The following is a 22,870-nucleotide window of genomic DNA, read 5'->3' on the forward strand; positions in this document are numbered from 1 at the left end:
TAAATAAATCCAATTATCCCCATTAAAGATGGATAAAATGGGGGCAATAACTTAATATATATGAATTTAGCGTGTTTAAAACACTTTAATTAAACATTTGAAATCATCTTCTATATCCCTTTTCCGCTTGTTAATATTAAGAAACATATTAAAAAGAGAAATAATTAACCGTCATCTAACGTTACCATTTAAATAAACCGTTATTTTAAGTAAACCATCAACAATGAGTGTAAACAGATTATTACCATTCTATTTGGCAAGAAGCATGGACATGAAAAAGTTAAAATTACCCTATAAATGGTGAAATAAAAAATAGTTTTGCGGAACATTTCGGTAATGTATCGTTGTATTTTAGAGCATGTCATAAAAACTATTTATTTGGTAAAATGCACTTTTCAGTTTTGCATTTTTACTAAATGTGTAAGAAATATAAGAGATATGCTTTTAAAAATTTCTCTTAACCGTTACCATAAAAAAAAAAGAAAATTTATCAAATAAATAGTTCAAATTACAGTATATTTTGATTTCATTACCAAAATTGTCTCTTGATTTTTACTAGAAATGTCTTAACCATTCAAATAGGGCAATAATTCTCCGAATATAAAACAATGAATTATTTCAGATAAATTCCTACTTTGGCAATCAGCTTGGAGATTTCTTCAGTTTTTCGTTTGACTTCTTCATTCTTTTCGAGCAACTCTTTCTGAACTTTTTCCAATGATTCTCTGTCTTCTGCAAGACTTTGACAAGAAAGACACATCTGAAAACAAAGCAATGATCATCATTTAATATAATTTATGGACAGAGTTAAAATAATAATCTGTTACAATAAAGCAGTCAAAATTTATGTAATATTATTTTCATGCCATAAAATTATTACACGCTTCAATTAGGTTTAAAATTTTCTTTTTCAAAACTTACGAGAGTAAACTGAAATAGTTAAAATTTAATACATAATACGAAATGTAGATATTTAAGATGTAAATGAAAAAAAAATGTTGATAAAGCGTAAAATATAGATAATTCAGTCAACGGTCATAACACTCCTGACAAAAACAACCAGGGTTCGAATCTTAGCGATTACTGTTTGATCCTTACACTGATCCAGATCTACACTGAATATAGTGTTCCGAAAAAGATGATCGGCATTCTAAGTCAATATCCGTGGTCTTCTCTTCCATGCAACTAATTTATTTGACGCAACTGAAACCATAAGTTTACAAGCTTGAATCCTATACAAAAGATGACTGGAATTCAAATGAACAAAAATTTTCCGAATTGATAATTGGAAGAACATTTCATACATTCTGTCCTATCTGGCGAATGGTATCAAGTTTAAACGTATTTTCTCTTTTGTACATCCAACCATAGCAATTGTATTTCTCGTTTTCCAGAGTTAAGGTCAATACTATGGGAAAGTAAATCATGGATTGCAGAAACCTAACCTTTAGAGCTACTTGAACTCAAAAATGGATCTTTCTTTTTCATATATCATTGAATTAAAAATAATAATTGCAATAACTTTCATAAACTCGATCGAACTCAATTCAAAGTAGGAGAATTCTAAATATACTTTCAATCCTCTTTATTCGAAAATGAACTGATTTTTACTCTAATCAGTCATATCTTTCAATGCACGTAAAATACAAGGCCGTCACCCTATCACAATTTGAAATATAAAGCGTACGGCAATTTAGGTTAAAATAGTATTGTTCCAACCTAAATTATATTTTCTTTCTCTTTATTTTCTACCCAAAGTAAATTTTCTTCTCTCTTATTTTATACTTTTTTTAAAAGGTATTATGCTCTGTCGGATTATATCATCAAAAGTTAGTTGAGTACAAGAAAATAAAAATTAAAAATTTAACCTAAAATTTGAAATGAAGAGTGTAGAGACTTCTTCAAGCGTAACTATTGTAGATTTTTTTTTTAAAAAAATAGTACATCAGGACCAGTTTATTTTTATGTTGATAATTTTAAAAAAAATGCATTCAAAAGTTAGAAAGAGTAGGTCCAAATCACTCCTATTTATGATACTCGAATATAAGATTTCTCGGAGTCGTAGTGGCTCAGGGGATAGAGCGTTCGCCTTCTAATGAGGTGAAACGGGTTCGAATCCCACCGATGGCTGGTCAATTTGAATTCCACACCCGGTTCGCACCGACCACAGTGCTGACGCAAAAATATCCTCAGTGGTAGACGGATCATGGTTTAGAGTCCTCTTAGCGTCAGGCTAACCATGCGAAGTTTTGGTGGTTTTCCTATCCATGTAATGCGAATGCGGATCAGTTTCATCAAACATTTCTCCACAAGGGCAAATTTCTCCCACTACTTGATCCAGGAGTTTCCTTATCTTCTGGATCGGGTTCAAAATTGCGAAACTGCTGAACATGAGCAGTCGTAAACCCAGAATCGCGTTCAACGACGGTTATCAAATAAAACCTCGTCTTTTGAATTCCTTTAAAACTGAACACAGAACATACACAGAAGAACAACTATAGAAGAAAAGGGGCAGGGATAGCCTGGTGGGTAGAGCACTGGGTCCATGCCAAAGAGATCATGGGTTCGATCCCCGCTGGCCGGAGATGGAGACTGATGCACATTAAATCTGTCGAGTCACAATGTCTTCCATGTTCACATACCTCTGGGGGTACTGATCCAGGAGTTTCCTTGTCTTTTGGATCAGGTTCAAAATGACAAGGCTAAGGAGCTGAACAAACCCAAAATTGGGTCGGCTGATCAACGACGGATGTAAAAAAAATAAGATATTAAATATAGAAGAAAGGAAAGAAACTCACATCGTCATCGTGACAGAAGATGGCTTCCTCGATGAGATTCCTGAGTTCTTTCGTGATAGATGTGAGAGCACCGAGTCGAATCTCAGATGCCTGGATTTCTTCTGGTGAGTGAGTAGAGATGCCGCTGTCGGCAGAACTGTAGTTCTCTCGACGTCGTCGCAGGTCCTCACACAGGCGACGCAGCATCCTGTAGATGGGGACCAACTCTTCTCGGAACTTTAGGTGAGAGGAAAAACATTTCAAACAATTAAAATAAAATACAAAAATTGAAAATCTGAAGCTTTAAGAAAAATAACGAGCTCATTTTTTCTTTTTTTTAAATAAAGTAAAAATGAAAAATAAGGATAGGCTATTTTTGAATGAAAGATAAAACTTTAACTTAAATAAGGGTGGGAGCATACTTTGTTCTGTGAATGAATAAAGTAACAAACAACGTGAAATAACGCATAAATAATGGCACAGACATCAACATACTATAGTTTCGGTTCGATAAACACAAACGATGACGTTTTGTGTTTCGACACTGAGGAACGCTGTTGAAGAATCAAAATTATAATTTTTTTTTCAATGCCCACCTTTGTTAACATCCGTCAATTCAGGCATATACAGGGCAGATTTGTTGGTCTCTCTCTCAGAGGCACCCTGTTAGGTGCTCCAACGTCGTTCCTACAGGGAGGACAGATAGTACAGAGAAGGAAAGAACGTCCATGCCTTGCCCGGGATTCGAACCCAGAACCTTTCTGATGTTAGGACAGTTCCCTGCCCCCTACACAGTCCGGTTGGCTAGAATCAAAATTATAGTATGCTGATTTCAGCTCTGTACCATTATTTATCCTCACTTGTTTGTCGCTTTATTTAATGTTAATTGTTGCTTTATTAAAAGATGCGTATCATGCAACATAATTTTACAGGGATGATAAAACTAATTAAAAATCTTCATAAGACACAACTAAATCAACACAAGGGTCGACTGACGAATTTAACAAGTTGCCTCTTAGTAGAAACATCATTCTTTCTAAAATTGTATGTATGTTTTGTAGCACGTTACGAATATAAACATTGTACAAAACTCTTATTGAGTTTTAAATGAGTTTAAACAAATAAAAACGGCACCCTTTGGGTCTTAGAGAATGCGTCACACATCTTATACGACTCTAAGTCCCAAAGTGACTTCTATGGAAGATAATAAAAGAGGGTGTTTTTTATTTAAGATTTCTTTAAGATATAGAAAAAATGTACCTTCCAGGTATCTTCAGTGTCCATGGCACAATCGTCACATTCAATATCGTCTTCTAGGAAATCTCCATGGAAACCGATTGAGGAACTAGGATGAGAAGGAATTTTCGATCCTTCACACTGAAATGGAAAAACGTCATTAAAAAGTGTTTCTGCCCATTCAAAGGTGATTCATGAAATGTAACTCTTTATTAATAATAAAAGTCCCTCATAATTAATATTGAATTTCTACTTTAACGGAAAAAAATTAACAGTTGCGTTTTGCATTATGAAACATTCTATAAAAGATCTTTATCATTGGTTTATTCTGAAAAATATGAGAAAAACATTAAAAGAGGGTTTTTTTCTGGTCATGCTTACAAATACTCATTTGTTTTCTCTTCCTTTTCTTTAACGCCGTCAAATATAATTCATCTTTTTGCTGTGATTTCTTTAAGGTATTATCTAGTTACCAGCCTGTCAGGTGTCCGAACGGTTAGCGTGCCTGACTCTGAAGCCAATGGCTACGGGTTCGAATCTCGCTCAGTGCATGGATGTTTCTCTCTGTATGTAGCCGACTATTATAAACGCTTATCTGTGGAGTGGGTAATGTTGCCGTGACTTAGATTCACAGGTGCCCGCCCACTGGGTAACGTTAAACGAACAACACTTCCGGCATTTTCCGAGGGGAAAAACGAAAATACAGCACCTGACGTTGAAAAAAAAATAATGAAACTATTATTCTACTTACATTTTACACTCGTATATTTTCTAAACATCCAGACACTCTTTTTTTTTATTTCGTTTCTTGTTATATAAGCTCTTTAAACAACACGAATGTCCAAAATTCACCCATTTGTTACAAAAAAAGATTTTGTAGGTAGTTATAGGAAACTTTTGGGATAATTTATATTAATTGTTGTCATAACTACTATAGTATAAATATTTTACTGGGAAATAAAATATTACTTACAGCGCTAAAGATGAAATCCTTCTTAACCCTTTGATGCAGAATTTTTATTCAACATACTTGTCATACGTTTTTTTTCTTCATTATTTTGTATTAAATGAAGTCAAAATAAGTGAAATTTTTGCATTTAGCACTTTCATGAATTATGGTTAAGAAATGCAGCATGAAATACAGTTGTCCTTTCCTGCGTTAAGGGCAAAGTCTTCCATACAATAATTTTTCAAATTAGCGCTTATTTGCAGTTATTTGGTTCTAAGAGAAAAGTTATTCATCATTGAAATGTCCTTAATTTACAAAATCAACTATTGATATATTTTTGAATACGAATGAAAAAAAAATTCAAACTACTTTTTTAGATTTTATATTTTGGTACAAATATAATTCTGACAATCTAACAGGTATTTTTAGTAACTATTAGACTGGTTTTTTTATAATTAAAATATACAAAAATGTATATTTACTTGTAATTAGAGCATCAGAAAATATATATATATGAAAGGGACACCAATGTCTCTTTTGCCTCCATGAGTTAAAATCTCCAAATTTTGAAAACTGTCTACTGATGATGAGTAGCAAAATATTGTGTTCAAATTGTTTTTTGGACACATAAATCCAGGTCTTTTGTTTTTTGTCATAATTTTAACGGAGATAATTATTTTTCTTTTTAAGCGGTGTCCAGAAGTTGTTATAAGCATCAGTTACAAATATCAAGAAGATTTGTTTTATACAATGAGCAATTACACTTAATACAGATCCATTCTGATGTCATCACAGCGCTTTTCTTAAAGTTTGTTCTCGTCCAACCGACTACTGCGCTTTCTGACAACTTTAAAAGGAAATGGTTAATTGGTAGAGTAGATACACCCTCCGGTTTATAATTTAGCACCTCTGTTGTATTTTTATTTATTTCTGTACCGTTATATTTATAGTAGGAAAAATATGTGATTTATAGATCAAAAGTTGGGACTTTTTTTCTTCTTTTTTTGTTTCATTTCATTGAAAATTATTAAATAATGATAGGATTGTGCGGATCAGGTGGGTTTCAGAATTTTACTTGATCCACACAATCTTATTTTTATACAATAACATTAAAAAGTTTGAATTTAATATAGAAAAGTTTGAATTTAATATTGAAAAAGTTTGAATTTAATCTTGGAAAGTTTTTACTTTCCAATATTAAATTCAATCAAAGTTTATATAAGTCAATATTAAACGCAATCAAAGTTTCCAACAAGCATATGAAATTAATTTTTTTATTTCTTCTTAATTGGCATAAACTTTAAATTAATGTAACAACAAAAAAATTATTTTCCTTGTTACGAATTACATTCCCTATTCCCTCATTATAGGAAGTTTCAGATTTTCCTCGCAACTTGCGAATGCTGAAAACTCAGAAAATCTTTTCCAGCTTTTTTTCAGGCCAAATCCTTTATAATGGGTGGGAGAGAGGTGGAGAATTATCCTCCATTCTAACATATTTTAAACTAATTCTCTCCTCTTTTAGTAGTGCTCGAACTCTTTGAGTGAAATCAAGAATCCCCTCCCAATATGAATTTGGGGATATGATAATTTCTATTTTAAATGTAACCATCAGTGTTATTGAAAGCAGGCGGGATGCTGATACCTGGCTGGGAGATCTGAATTCATCTTCCACCGATGATTGGGATGACATTTCCATTTCGTTGAAGAGGGAGGGTTGGTCACCCCCGCCGACCACCGACGGAGTGACACATCTTCGCATCACGACATCCAGCTTACTCTGCAGGTGAGTGTTGGTCTGACGAAGCTCGTCGATGTCTCGCTGCTGAAGCCTCAACTGCAGGAAGAATAAATTATCTCAATTAAAACAATGGACAACAGTTCAGCGAACAAAAAAAAGAGCCCTACTTTGAGGCACATTAACTATTAAATATATGTTGAATTTAAAAAAAAAGATTATGATGACAGAGAGATACCTATTATATACGTAGGACAAGAATTACAAAATATTTTATTAAACTTTGGAGTTCTCTCTTGACCAAACTATTTCTCAGTTTACCCTATAATTTGGGGGTCAGAAATCCGAATTCGTCGAAAAATAGATATTTTTATTCAGAGAAAGTATGTTTTCGTGTTTGATTTCGTAATTTAAAACATAGTCTGTACTTACTAATTTGCGTAATTGAGGTCACCCCCTGGAGCCATTCAGATTGAGTCCCAGAATGAGAAAATGTGATCATTAGATCAAAAGTTATTCAGGGTGCAAAAATAAAATGAATTAACTATCGATCCAATAACTGGATTTTCACTCAATCTGAATGGCAACCTAAAACATGCTAATTAATTAGTGCAAACAATATTTTCGAAATCAGACACAAAAACATACTTACTCCGAACACCTTTTGTTCGAGTCTTCCACTTCAATTTCTGACCCCCAAGAGTTGCTATCTGGAAAGTATGGCCCTCATAATTTGGTCAGGAGAGTGCTCCAAAGTTTGGACCTCTTAACGTTAATTTTACTTTTTACGTACTACGCCATATCTGGTATATCTTTTAAGCGATTAAGAACGTTAAAAGTATATTTTAACATTTGTTTATTATTTTATTTAATAATAGACAAGAACAATTTTGAAAGCAAGGTATGCGAATTTTTACATCATTTTAAATTATGTAATTTAATAAGGCAAAACACAATATTTGGATGAAATCATCTGAATAATTTCTGAAATACCGAGTTTTAATAAGTCGTGCACTGAAAATTATTTCTTTGGAATTATTGGACGCATTCCCACAGTAAAGACAATTTGAATGAAGCACACAAATCAAGTACAGGAATGGACATACTATAGTTTCAGTTCCATAAACCTTCCTTTATGTCCAAACACCAAACATTAGAGAAACAAAGAGATAAGCACGTGCAAATTATTCTAACCAATAAAAAGAGAGGAACAAGTATGATTAAGATAATAAATGATGGGTGACAAGAAACAGGTGTGAAAGGATTTGGTGAGAGCCCCAGTGGGCAAAAAATATAATTAGAAGAGATGTCCATACATTGGGAAAGGATGGGATACAAGAAATATCATTAACTAATTTTTTTAGAAATATTCAATACATGGAGCGATTTCCAGAAATCAAGTTCGGTAAATAAAGAGCAGTTTTGAATTATTTTAGCAGAATAAAATTCCAACCAATGATAAGTATTCCAATTATGTAGGACGAATCGATATCGTCATTCAATATCGTGATTTTTGACATATCTTTTACGTACTTTAAGCCGAATTTTAAGGATACGCTTAGTTTGTCCAAACAATGAAAAGAAGTTGCATAAAAGCTATTAATATCAGCTAAAGGGTCTTTAAGTTTGGTGAAATTAAGTTGTATTGCAGCGACTATTAACTCTCATTTAGTCAAAATCTTTTTGCAACCACCTTGAATAAAAGAGTTTGTTACATTGTGCGATTAGTTTTACACAAATGGAAATCAATAATATTAGAAGGAAATCCACTGTCAACAGCGATAGCTTTTAAATTTATATACCTTACAATTCAAAATTTTCTCAATCACATTACTAAATAAAATAATGAAGAAAGATAAATAAATAGTAAAAATTACTCCTTTACATAGAATTAAAAATCCGTCCAGACGAAAAAAAGGTATGTTTATTCAGAGAAAGTAAGTTTTTGTGTTTGATTTCGTGACTAAAAATATTGTCTGCATTTATTAGTTTGAGGTTACTTCTTTAAAAAATTATGATAGAACTCTAGTGCATAAAGATCCGATCCACAGATCAAAAATAACTCAGGGTGTTTGTGCAGTACCTGTTGTTCCTGTTCCCTGTTTCTCTTCTCCAGGAGGAGTATTCTGTCTGAAGATTCTTCCAGGGAGACATTCAATCCCTCCCTTTCGTCATTCAGTGCAGAGATACGCTTCTCCAGTTCACTTTTTCTCTCGGAAAGCAAATTTATCTGAAAAGAATAATTAACAAAGATTTTTTTTTTAAAAGAACAAAATGTTGTAAATTATAAGTTCTACCAATAAGAAAAACGCGCAGTGAAATTAAGTATAATTTTCGAAAAATAATGATCTTTTTTTTTTAATTTTTATTAAATGGAAAACTACGGAAATTTTGAAAAAAATCTTTACCGATCATCAAAAGTTGAAAATCATAAACATTAAATTAGAAAAAATAATGGAAGATGGGACAAAAAAATAAAGAATTAACACTTATCTTCTTTGTTGTCTTATCTTCTTTAAAATTTATTTTGAAAAGTAAACAAAATTAATTCTATTTGTTTCAGTATTACTTAAATGTCTAAACAAAATTAGTGAATGCGACTCCAACTGCATAACAAAAGTGGAATAGACGTTTAACCTTGTTTAACAAATAGAAGCGTTTTTAAGGGAGTAGAAATTTATTTGAATTATCATTTCATAGATGGCAGCACTATGACTTTACACTATTACAAAATATTCACTTGATCTATATGTTCTATTCTTTACTCAAATGCAGAATTAATTATTTTTTTGTTCTAATAATCTTTTTAAAATTCATATTTTAACACTTTTTTTATTCCTTAAAATTATTGCAGCTTGATATATTTATTTCCGTTTGAAGTCAAGTTTTTGATACAAAATTTTCTTGAAATTGTAAGTTCATTAAAAAAAAAAGTCAAATATCGAAAAATATGTTGGTCAATTTTCTAGAAGAGAAAAGGCTTAAAAAAAATTTAATGCTTTAATAACAATTGAATTGAATGATCATAAATTCTCTTATGAGTCATAGTTTGTTGTGACATCAATTATCTCTGCCTCTATCTTTTATTTTTTTAATTTATTTCCAAAATAAATGCATGAGACGAAAAAAAAAGTGAAGAAAAATAAGTTTCACTTTCTAGCGCATAATCATTAAATTGTTATTCATGATGATTTATTGGAAATCAACTCTATAAAGTGTTTTTCTCCTGGAAATTCAATATTTTTTTCATTTTCAATTATTTAAAAAAAAATTCTTTTACCTCCTCCCTTAGCCCTTCCAGCTGTGAGACATGATCATGAAGATTTGATCGACGAACGTTAAATTGTTCTCTTAAAGTTTGCAGTTGACTCTGCAGTTGATCTTCTGTTTTAGCAGACTACAGAAGAAGAAAAAATTAAATCATTAGTCATGAAATACATAATCTATAATAATAAATTGAAGAATTTGTTAGTGCGTCTCTTATATAACTCCAAAACAATTTATTCCAATGTTCTGAAAATTGAACATTGCATGAAAGGAACTATTTGAGTCCTCGATTTTAAAAAAAGTTAAGAAAATTTCAGTACGTTCGTTCGGGGGAAACGATTAAAAAAATGGAATTTTCTCAATGGTTTAGCAATAGTTATTGTTACAAATTAAACTGCAGACTTTACTATTTAATCAAATATTTTCAAGATAACATCAGTGATGTTTGCTTGATACAGCTTTATTCAATTAAAGAATAGAAGATATTTGCACATGTTAAAATCTTAATTAGTATATCTAAAGTTATCTGAAACCACGTGCTTATAGTTTTGCTTTTAAATAGTGTTTCTGTAGAATTAATGAACTAAAAACAATAGTAATTAAAATATATATATATATATATATATATATATATATATATATATATATATATATATATATATATATATATATATATATATATATATATATATATATATATATATATAAACTGCTGTTTGTAGAAAATGCAACACCATGAAGGAATCATCAGAATCAAATGAAATTCGCAGCAAATGTCAATTATAGGATATTATGCAAATTAATAAAGTTTCAGAGCCATCGCGCGTGCGTGGCGCGCGCAGCGCCCTCTGAATTGATGCTGAAAGCGTATAAATAAAGTGCTGTAGCGGGACGTTGAAAATAGTCTATGATTATTTGTTAGTGGCAAACGTTTAGTGAGACCTGAGTATGCCTCCACGACGGAAGAATAAGAAATTCAAGCAACTTACGGAGTTTGAACGAGGGAGGATAATCGGCCTTCGAGAAGGAGGATTTTCCTATCGCGCAATAGCAGCTCGTATGCAGCGGAACAGTTCCACAGTGATGCGAGTTTGGAAGCAGTGGACCGACGAGCACCGAACAACTCGAAAAACAGGCACTGGACGACAGAAGGTGACGTCAGAGCGCGATGATCGACACCTGCTCCGCATGGCGGTGAATGATCGCACAGCTTCCTCCAGGCAGCTGGCAGCACATTGGTCTACTGCTACAGGTGTACAATTGTCGGCTTCGTCAATTCGTCGTCGTCTGCTGCGCCGTGGATTGCGTGCAAGGGTGCCATTATACAGGATTCCCCTCACGGCGGATCATCGACGGCTGCGTCGGCAGTGGGCTCTTGAGCACAGAGACTGGCGAGCTGATTGGCACCAAGTTGTCTTTTCAGATGAATCACGCTTCAATTTGTGGACCCATGATGGCCGTGTTCGTGTTAGACGTTATGCCGGTCAACGCTGCCTTCCTGAGTGTATTATTGAACGACATAGTGGTCGAACACCCGGAGTTATGGTCTGGGGTGCGATTTCGTATCATGGACGATCCAATTTGATACGAATTGAGGGTAATCTCAATAGCAACAGATACGTCCGTGAAGTGCTACAGCCCGAAGTCGTTCCTTTCCTTCAAGGCATCCCTGGAGCTATCTTTCAGCAGGATAATGCACGCCCACATGTTGCGCGGACTGTTAGAGACTTCTGTTCAGCACAACGCATGCAACTTCTTCCTTGGCCTGCTTATTCGCCGGATATGTCGCCTATTGAGCACGTGTGGGATATGGTTGGTCGGCGTCTCACTCGTGATCCGCGTCCTGCAGTTTCCAAAGACGAACTTTGGTTGCGCATACAAGCGATATGGAATTCTCTTCCTCAAGCAGATATTCAACATCTGTTTGACTCCATGCCACGTCGTATAGCAGCACTTATTGCAGCGCGTGGTGGCTGCACCAAATACTGATTTCGGACGCTTAATTTGTTTCTTTTGTTTTGAAAATTTCATCATTTATTTGTATCAGTACAAGTCGTTTCTGCATTAAATTTCATTTGATTCTGATGATTCTTTAATGGTGTTGCATTTTCTACAAACAGCAGTTTATATATATATATATATAATAAATAAATAAATACAAGAAAACACTAAGAAAGTTAAGAAAAACTATAAGTATCATTTATTGCGCTTAAGCTGCAAGTAAACAGTAATTTCCCACCCCCTTTTTTTTCATATGTCTATTATTTTTCTTTGTTTTATTCTTCATTTTGAACTTATATATATATATATATATATATATATATATATATATATATATATATATATATATATATATATATATATATATATATATATATATATATATATATATATATATATATATATATATATATATATATATATATATATATATATATATATATATATATATATATATATATATATATACTGTAATGCAAATCTATTGAAGAAAAGATGTTTATTCGTTTAGTGGGGTATCGTTAAAATTTTATATTTTATGATTGAAATCAATGATGCATAATTAATTTTGGTAATTAGCACGACTGGTAATATGATAATGGGTACTGCTACGTTTGTAAATCTATTGTGCTTTTAAAATGCATCATTTGTTCACAAGTCTTGTTCGATGAGAAGATAGAATTTAAAATTTACCATTTCCTTCCATTTTATGTATTATCGAAGTACATACTTCAAGTACATTTATTGTTTGTTTGTTGTTGTTTTTTAAATTAATTACAAAAATATTTGATAAATAATTAATATTTTTCGTCTAAAATATACTTTGAAAGCTTGCGTGTTTGACATGCAAGTTATATAAAGTTTTTTAATCAATTGCGTTTTTCACTTATTGCGCTGTTGTAAAGCGTTTATTTACTTGAAAGAGATGTTATTAAGTAATATTTATGTGCCTTGATTCCTTACTCAACTAATAACTGCATTTTAAACAAGTCCTATTTTTCATAATGTAATAAGTATATAAAATAAAATGCTTGTTTATGCTGTCTCTGTAGCTTAAAAATATATAAATCTAAATACCGAGTCTCATGATAGAGTATCGGAAAGAACAATTTTCGAAACCTAATATTTTATGATGACACTACCGCTAGTGTATCCATGAAAAAGCTGCAGATTTTATTTTCTAGTTACATATAGAGAATTGCTCCACCAAAAAAGTAGCAGAGCGCAGCCCAATCACGTTTTGTTGAGCAATATGTGTTCACAGTCTTGCTTTACCCTTTCCCAGTCTACGTGCCTTGACATGAATTCTGGACACCAACTGCGGAAGAAAGAGGATCTCTTTTGATTTCTTCCGATTTCACGTTCCGCTGCTTTTGGGTGAACTTCTGACGAACAGCTCATTGAATATTCAAGATCAGTTCACTCTTCAAGAGATAATGAACAATTATCCTTTCAAACTCACCCGTTAAAAGAACAACGATTGTTAATTCAGAAATAATTGGCAAAGAGAATATTTCAACGAAACTGCTTTTCGGAAATTGAACGGTTATATTTTCAAAATTTTTCTTCTCCAGAAAAATTCTCTAATTGCTCTTTTCACGGAAAGTTTGTGGGTAACTAAACGGAACTAATTATTATCCGACAGGCTTAGCTCGAAATAGATTAAAATGTGTTTATTTTAACTCTTTTCCGTTTGACAGTTTTTTAACACCCGCTTATTTCTGGTATTTGATTGATTTATGTTTGAAACTCAGTTAATAATGCTTAAAAAAAGAGAAGAGTTACAAACAAACAAACAAAAAAAAAGCCTTGGTTGGAAAAAATAGAATTTTTTTTTTTTTTTTTTTTTGTTCAGTGGATTTTATAGAAAAGCTCGAGCTCCTTTATTCGCCAACATTTACATTTTGTTTCGCAACGTAAAACTAATTGTTCCTCCAAAAACTGAAAAAATTCCATTTAAATGTTGAAAGCTTTGAGTTAATTTTCCTTAAAGTATCTTTAAATATTCACTGAAGTTCCATCTTTCCGTCATAAATATTAAGTGTTAATCTAATAGAATCAAGATGGAATTAAGAGTCAACTTAAATTAACTTGCTCAATACTTCTTTAAACAATCTAAAATTTAATAATTTTCTTTAGCAGATAAACTTACTGCAAAAAGAAAAATAGGTTATTGATGTAGTTATGCTATCACCACAGTTTTTGCTAATCCTATTGCAGTTTAATGATTGTTTCTACCAAGCTTAGTACAAGGAATAAGAATACTTACCACCGAATAAGATTTAAAAACGGGTTATTACGATTCTTCAACAATTTTGGTAAATCCAACTGATGTTTAATCATTTTCTTTAAATTTACTAAAAGGAGTAAAATAGATTTAAGCCGGTGTAGTTAAGTGACCTCCACAGTTTTTGCATATCCTATTGTAGCTTAATAATTTTTCTACCAAAAAAAATTTCTTTAGATTTAAACAGTGTAGTTATGCAACAATTTTGGTAAATCCTACTGATGTTTAATCATTTTCTTTTCCAAATAAGCATATATAAGAGGAAAAAAAAAGTTTTAAAGAGATGTGGTTATAATAATTTTTTCTAAGAAATAAGCTTACCATAAGGAAACCAGATCAGATTTAAACCAGTGTAACTACGTTTCTTCAACAATTTTGATAAATCCTGCTTCAGTTAAATTAATTTATTTATTTTAATTTTTTGCCAACTAAGCTTAACATGAGGAATGAAATTTCCATGGCATTGCACTTCATGAACGGAGTTGTCATTCAAATTCTTATTTATCTGATTTTCTTACTTCAAAACGAGTTAAACGATTTACACCGATTAGATTATTTAGTGCAAAAACCCTTCACTCCAGAATATACACTCTATAACAAAAAAAATCGACGCACCAAGAAGGAGGTGTCCGATTGCAACGAAAATTGGTGGATAGTAATACAATGTACAGAATAGTAAATGATTAAAGTTTCAGAGCAATTGGATAATTTATTGCAGAGTTACAGTAACAAGTTCAATAAGGTGTTGATCCGTCTCTAGCATGGATACAAGCTGCCACACGGCGTGGCATAGACCGATAAAGCTCCCGGATGGTCTTTTGCGGTATTTCTTGCCAAATTCGATCCAATTGTCGGACGAGGTCATCAACATTCCGTGCCAGATGCAATCGCCTTCCCATCATATCCCAGACATGCTCGATGGGAGAGAGATCTGGTGATCTGGCAGGCCAAGGAAGAGTTTGACAAGCTTGCAGACAGTTAATAGCAATGCGTGCCGTATGTGGTCTGGCATTGTCCTGCTGAAAAACCAGCCCAGGGCGCTGCAAAAGGAACGGTAGCAAAACAGTTCTTATGATGTCGTCGACGTACCGCTGCGCAGTAAGTGTACCTCTAATGACGACCAAAGGGGTCCGGCTGTCAAAGGAAATGGCACCCCAGACCATAATGCCTTGTTGAGGGCCGGTGTGGCGTGCAATAGTGAAGGCAGGATCCCCCCTCTGCCCTGTGCGTCTCCAAACACGTCTTCGATGATCGTCAGGACACAGTTGGAAGCGGGATTCGTCGCTAAAGACTATACGTCCCCAGTCGGCATCATTCCAGCCTGATCTGTTCAAAGCATTCATACATACGAAATTTCAAAGCGATCGGATGATTGCTTCTTGGTGCGTCGATTTTTTTTGTTATAGAGTGTATGTCCATACTCTTTTAATTACAGTGATAGTTTTTGATCGTTATTAAAAAAAATTTTATTATTTTTTTCCTGATCTATTTATTTGATATTCAATTTATTTCGATCTAAGTTTCATATGATTATTAACGCTACAATAGAAGTATGCTCCATAATTCATCCTGAGAAATAATCTAAAGACAATGTATGCTGCACCCACTTCTGAATGAAAATTTAGATACGATAATGGCATTCATTATCCAGTTTCCGCCCCTCCCTCTCCAAACACTCAACTGCTGCTTTATGTCTATAGATTACCGTGAAAAATCGGAATCAAGAGAATGTCGACTTTAGCCGGTGAATGACAACTATCACAAAGACACTTTGGTGAATGTGTCGGAAATATTTGTTATATCAGACTTGGTATTGATTTATTCGTTGATATTATTATATTTATTGGATGATATTATGATATTATTATTATTATTATTATTATTATTTTTATTATATTTATTCTATTGAGTTCTAAATCCCTATAAATTTTTAAAAACATAAAAAAATTACATTGAAAGCTAAAAACAACATTTTTTATTTTTATTTTCTAACTAAATATTGGGTTTCAAAGCTCAACTAAAGAAACATTTCATTTGTTAGAACATAATGCAGTTTCAGGATGTTAGAAGTTTTTTTTAAGCTTGTAAAGGAGATGCGTACCTGTTTGAGTTCGGCCGTCAATCGGTGGTTCTGTTCTGTGAGCTCTTCCAGCAGTTGTCCCTTCTCTTTCTCGTGTGTCCTGTGTGTTGTGTGCTGCAGAGCAATATCTTTCTGCATCTGCTTGAGGTCTGTCTGCAGTTCGGCCACTCGACTCTCGTACTCGCTCTCCAAGACGTCCAGCTTCCTCCGTAGGCCATGTTTCTCTTGCTCCAACAACTACAATCAAAGAAAACATTCTATTAATTCTTGTGCAGATTTATACTAAGGAAATTCCGATCAGTAAAATAAAGGTGACTCAGAGGATAGAGCTTTTGCCTTCCAATCAAATGAACCAGGTTTGAATCCCAGCTCGATATGAATTCCGCACCCGGCTCGCACCGACCATAAAATATCCTCAGTAGTAGACGAATGATGGGTTAGAGTCCCCGTTGCCATCATGGGAGGTTTTATTGGTTTTCCTCAGCATGCAACGCAAATGCGGTTAGTTCCATCAAAAAGTCCTTCACGAACGCAAATTTTTCGCCATATGTGAGTCAAGAGTTTCCTTGTCTTCTGAATTGGGTTATAAATTACAATGCTACGAATCTTACCATTAGTAGTCGTAAATCCAAAAAATTCGGTCGGCTTCTCAACGACCGTTAAAAAATAAAATGAAAATAATAAAATAGCTGGTAACTTATAAAGAGTCTGCTTAGAAATAATATTAAGAAACAGTTTAATTAAAAAAATGTAACCTTTGTAAAAAGACTGATTTTATGGTTTTAGGACTTTTAATTAAAAACAGCGTAATTTCGTTCACTACTGCAAACCGGAAGCAAGATTAAAGTTACATATTTCTTCCCTTCTTGCAATCGAAACTGCATCTCCTGTTTCTGCCTTCTTTCTTCTTTAAAATCAATTTTCGTTTTCATTTTTATTGTTAGATTTTGGTGATGGCAACAATTATTATTTTAGACTTTAGTTTCTTGTGATGACAACGCTTGTTAATTTCGCAATTACGCTGTACTCGAAAGAATTCGTACATTATGAAGCAATGACATTATCTCTAATGAATTATCTTAAATTTTTGACATGCCTCATTAATCTATGGAGAAAATAATTGTTTTAATAGGCAAAGTCTGTATGAAAATACAATGAAAACGATTTACATATATCTCGAATGGATATATGCGGATTTGAGAAGCATAAATTAGAAATGGAATTAGAAATTAAAACAACATTGAATGAAGCAACAATCGTAGAAACAAATAGTTAGAAATGAAACAACAATTTTAGCAGTTTTCTTTCGAAATTGAAAATCACCATTCCTGTGGACTAAGCTCTTTTTGCTTCCCCAAATCTTTTTAACATGGGTGAGTAAAATATTTGAATTTCAGGTCATGACGAGGTTTTATTTCGCGATATGCCAAAATAAAAGCACGTTTTTTAACCTCTTAATGGATTTGCCCGTGTCTGACACGGGCGAAAGTTACCGTCAAATATGCGCATGCTTCTCACTCGGGTTATTTTGTATCTCGCGTTAATTTATTTCCATCGCCCGCCTGAGATTCCTTTCTAGTAAAAATGAATAGGCTAGATTATATTTAAATTTATTTACCATAGATGGCACCACCATGCAGCATTTTTCTTGCGTAAACCATGTGGTGCTTTTTGATGATTAGCTATAAGTTTGTTAGAAGTTCTATTTTTTAAAGCAGTTGTTTTGTGTGGAAAATTTAATCTATTCATTTTTATTGCTTTAAATATTATAGCCGTAAGCAGCTAACAATAAATAAATTTTTTCTAAGTGTTTTTATAACTTGTTTTGAAAAAAAGTATCCGATTTTAAGTTTTCCATTTTAGCAGAATGTTTAAGCAATAAAAGTGATGATCTCTTGAGTTGATTTAATTTGATTTTTATATTTTGAAATTCAAAATAAACATGTCATCAAATTGTTTAAACTTCGTTTGTAGAGTAATTTTTTTTTTAATAACTTTTAAACGAACTCCCGATCCTTTGTCACCCCCTATAACTGAAATTGCGAAAAATAACTTACACTATACCCATATTATTCATTTTCTGCCAAAAAACACTCTATCATGTTTTACCGATTTTTCCGAAGAAAAAAAAACTCGTACTAAAAAGCGGTCGTTCGTTATTATCCTTTAAAATGTTTTAGTTGGAACTATTTTTCATAGACACCCATTAAGGAAACACGGGCACAAACTGAAATGGACAAACAAAGTGGGGAGACACCATCCCTTCTTATCAGTAAAAATAAACTCTCCTTTTGTTCTTTCGTCAAGCACTCTAAATGACCGCATTCATTTCCTAAATTTTCCCATGAATTGTCTAAGGAAGGCACTTCATAGAAGCGTTTAACTTCTGAAGCCGGAAGAAAGTTCTTTTTTAACACCTTCTCCGGCTTCGCTTCAACGAACTTCTCTCGGAGAGAAAGTTTTTATTTCCTTCATTTTGTAATGGGAAAGAGATACTTCGGTTCACTGCAATTATTTCAAAGTTTTTTTTTTTTTTAAACTATATAGTTTACTAAAGTTGGGGCTTACACACGTTATAGAATTTGCTGAAGTTGAAACAAAATGGATAGTATTCTAAATAAAATGGTCGTTTAATTGTAATACACTATTATCTAACAAGAAGTATATTTGTCGCAGCGAATAACCGAAATGGTTGGTTGTTGACTTCCACCGGTGAATGTTGATAATCACTCAGTCGCTTTGGTAAATATCCGAAATATAGACTAGGTCTAGCTAAGTGCCACTGCCCGGTATACATTTGCCCGGTATGCCCTACATCCATGTTTTTTTAAGGTCAAGTACCACTGCCGGTACTCCGAACACTGATGTTTCTCCTAATCTATCCTCAGCAGATATTAAAATATAGAATAAATATAATAATATCAACGAATAATTTAATATCAAATCGGATATAAAAAAATATTTCGGACATTCACACAAGCGACTATGTGGTTTGTTGACATTTACCGGTGAAAATCGACGTTCTCTTGATTTCGATCATTCATTATAACATATTAACCCTTCGAGACCAGCAGATGGACGTTGAAATAAGATTCGATCTGCACCATTTTCGTTGAAAAGTAAAATGAATTATGCGCAAGATAAAACGAATTACGCTTCTTATGCGCAATGCTGACCACTTTGTTATAATCATGTTATTAGTCATGGGTTTGTGGAGTCTTAACCTTCAAAACAGCCAGGCTTAGAACGGGCTATTGCAGTAGTGTCTCACCTCAACTAGTTTTTTTTTTTTTTGGAATGATACTTCTAGTATCATTTCAAAATGTTTGGTCGGAATGAATGGATAAACTGAACTTCTATGGTTTGTCTTAAAAAGTTCAATTTAAGAACTTATTAAGGTAGCAATAAATTCGCATTAAAATATGATTAAACTATTTTCCTTAAATGTAGAGAGTAGAGATGGATTCTTTTTAATGTGTCGAAAAGAAATGCTAACGAAAACAACGATTTGAAGTATTTCGCTTCGTTAAGAGTCGTTGAACTTAATCCATTCCAAATAAATATTTAAATTCAGAATCTGGTGCATTGTTACGATATTAATTGCATTTCACAGTTCCGCAAATGGCCGACATTTAATGTTCATCTGTCTGTCTTCCTCTTCTTCACTTCCTTTCACCTCAACCTCTTCTGTTGCCATTTTCTTCCTAATCATAAATTGTTTTCAGACAACTTTTTCCTTAAGACGAATACCACCTACACACTTTTTTTATGCAGAGAGAAAAAGAGAATTCGAACTATAATTTTGAATTTCATTTGCGTACTTACATATTTCAATACGTTTTACACGTTACGATCAGTTCATAATTTGTAAAAAGATTCGCCCTCTACTCGCTACGCTCCCCAACCTTCGTGATTACCACGCAAACATTTTTTCTTTTATTGTTAATTCTTAAAGATGTGGATCGTTGCAAATAAATTAAAAAGAATTTATTCGAAAGATCCTAAAATGTTACGTTGTTGGCAGATAGTTTACAATAGTGGATACTATTAATAACTTCGTACAAGATTCCAACATCAAAATGAACAAACATAACATCTTTATTAAATTTTAAAATATCAGAAGAAAAAGTAATACAATTTATTACATTTTTCTTTCTTATCACACTGTGAGAGAATAAAAAAAAAGTGGATATTTTCAATTTATTTCATGATAAAAATTTTTAAACCATAATACAATCCCCATGACTGTTTTCTAAAACATTCTTTTTCAGATCAATTTTTTTATCACTCCAGAAATTCTATTTGCTGTGCTTAAAAATCCAACTGCTTTAAAATGCTAAAAACTAATCATTTTCCGTTAAAAGTAAAACACAATCAAGTGCTAAAATAATTCCCTCCAAACCAAGAATCGATGGAGAAATCGTTTTTAAAACAAAAGAAAACCATTCATTGAGTGTCGATAAATACGGACAGGAAATATAAAAGTATTCAGTTATTGCAACAACAAAAAAGGGGGGTAAGATAGAGACGGTCATCTGTCAACCTTTAAGGGAGAAAAGCAGTAAATAAACAGTTAAATTAAAATAATAGTTAAATTAATGTGGTTAAATTAGCCCATTCATTAAATAACGAAACAATAAAAGATAAGTTTCACGGGTTTAGCTCCAAAATCTATTAAGATGACATTTTAACCTGATCTTATTTCTCGGTCCTCCATCTACAGTTTCTTAAATTTTCATTTAGCGTTACAAAGAGAGCAGAGATTTCCCCATTCCTGTTACACGATAAAAAATCTTCGCGTAACGCAAAAAATGATGGAAACTACTCTACAACAAAAGAACTGTTCTGTAACTCGAGTAATGTCTCTTTACAGTACTTCGTGTACAGTATCTACTACAGCATATTGATATTTAGCCATTAATATTTAAAATTCAAATATCACTAGAAACACATAAGAGTCAGTCAAGTTATTTTATGAGACAAAGTAAGAATCATTCATATAGGATGCATACACATACGTTAATTCTTTAAATAAAATTAGTTTATAAATCATACATACGCGTAGCATAGAGAGAATATTAAAACGACTTCAAACAAGGCTCAACAGAGCAGAAGCGGTTAGACATTATGCATGATAAAATTATTTAAAACAATTTACAGAGTTAGAAATATAAATATCCTTTTTACGCAACAAACAATAAATGTATAAACACATTTAGTCAGGGAGAATTATAGTTTCTTGAGATGAAACGCAGCATTTAAAACATCAACGAACCACTCGCAACCAATTGTAAACAATTACGGAGGAAATCCAAACAGCGCCAAAACTGGAGTTTTCGGAAGAGTGGAAAGGTGGACAAATGTTTTAAAAATTGGAAGCTATTAAAAATACTACAACTGGCTACTGACCAGTAACTAAATTTTCTAATGTTGCCCTAAATTCAGCTAGTTAACGGGACGCTGTATGCGTATATACAGCCTAGATCAGGGAGGGCGAACCAATGGAACACGTGCCATTTATGGCACGCGACACAATATTTTGGGCACGCCACAGATCAAAAAGTTCACTAAGAAGCAAGTATTTAAAATTAAATTAAAATTCACAAAAAACAAACGAAAAAAAACAATTATTAGCAAAAGAATTAACAATTAATGGCAAAAAAGAAAAACAATAACCATAAAAAACAAGCTAACAATAAATGATTAGCAAAAGAAAAAAAAATTATCAGTCCTGTTTAAGCTAGCATCTTACAACCTAATATAAGTTATTTGTCATCTAATCTGCAATAACAGAAGTCACACTGCTGTTACCTTAAGTCGAATTACTGGTATAACTCAGACATTGCAAAATGTTTTTTTTTTTCATAGTAAATAAAGGGTTTTGAGTTGATACTATTTTGTATTATTATTTTCCCAATAATCAAGAAATCAAAATCATTTGACGTCACGTCTATGATCTCATTAAACAATTTTTTAGAAAAATTGGCACGTTGGTGCATAAAGGTTCACCACCCCTGGCCTAGACTTTATCCTGTTTATGAGGAATTATACCTCAAACTTGACACTAGACATACATATCTTTCTATTCTACTATTTCAATCTATATTATAAAAATATCCTCACTCTAAACAAGCTTTTTTTTTCGTATGAAATTACTCTTAGTAGTTTGGGAAGATTTAAGTTGCGGGAAAATTGAATCTTTACAAACCAAAAAGAGATTCAGATAAAATCATTCTTAATCAAAAAACAATTTTCTCAGAAAGATAGTTTTTTCCTCCTTTATATATGTCTAAGTCATGAGTCATTAGACGTTTTTTTTTTTTTTTATCAAACTCATTTTTTTTTTTTTTAGAAATAAAAATACTACTTAGAAATATGCAAGCTAATAAAAGAAAAAAAAACCTGTTAAGGAGAAAACAATCCTTTTGCGAGTTGCGTGCAAGGGTCATCTAAGGGGTCTACTTCAAAAAGAAGAGAAAAAAAAAAGGTCGTCCATTTCGAAATGGAATTTGGAACCTTGACCTCAAAGAAGCGG

At 32.7% G+C, this 22,870-nt stretch overlaps 1 protein-coding gene across 2 annotated transcripts in view; it reads right to left on the reverse strand.

The window, feature by feature from the left end:
• The window catches only part of LOC107453895 (bicaudal D-related protein homolog), a 134,535-nt gene that overhangs the window by 7,060 nt on the left and 104,605 nt on the right, over positions 1-22,870 (reverse strand). For both annotated transcript variants that reach the window (XM_087160528.1, XM_087160527.1), the window contains exons 2-8: positions 16,357-16,572; positions 9,981-10,097; positions 8,784-8,930; positions 6,608-6,799; positions 4,038-4,154; positions 2,799-3,014; positions 635-760 (exon numbers count right to left, since the gene is read on the reverse strand). In XM_087160528.1, the coding sequence (XP_087016654.1) occupies positions 635-760; positions 2,799-3,014; positions 4,038-4,154; positions 6,608-6,799; positions 8,784-8,930; positions 9,981-10,097; positions 16,357-16,572 (1,131 nt within the window). The remainder of the gene's footprint in view (positions 1-634; positions 761-2,798; positions 3,015-4,037; positions 4,155-6,607; positions 6,800-8,783; positions 8,931-9,980; positions 10,098-16,356; positions 16,573-22,870) is intronic.

The sequence above is a fragment of the Parasteatoda tepidariorum genome, chromosome 4 (genome assembly GCF_982258835.1).
Source record: "Parasteatoda tepidariorum strain Cologne lab strain chromosome 4, Ptep-v5.0, whole genome shotgun sequence".
Classification (NCBI taxonomy): domain Eukaryota; kingdom Metazoa; phylum Arthropoda; class Arachnida; order Araneae; family Theridiidae; genus Parasteatoda; species Parasteatoda tepidariorum.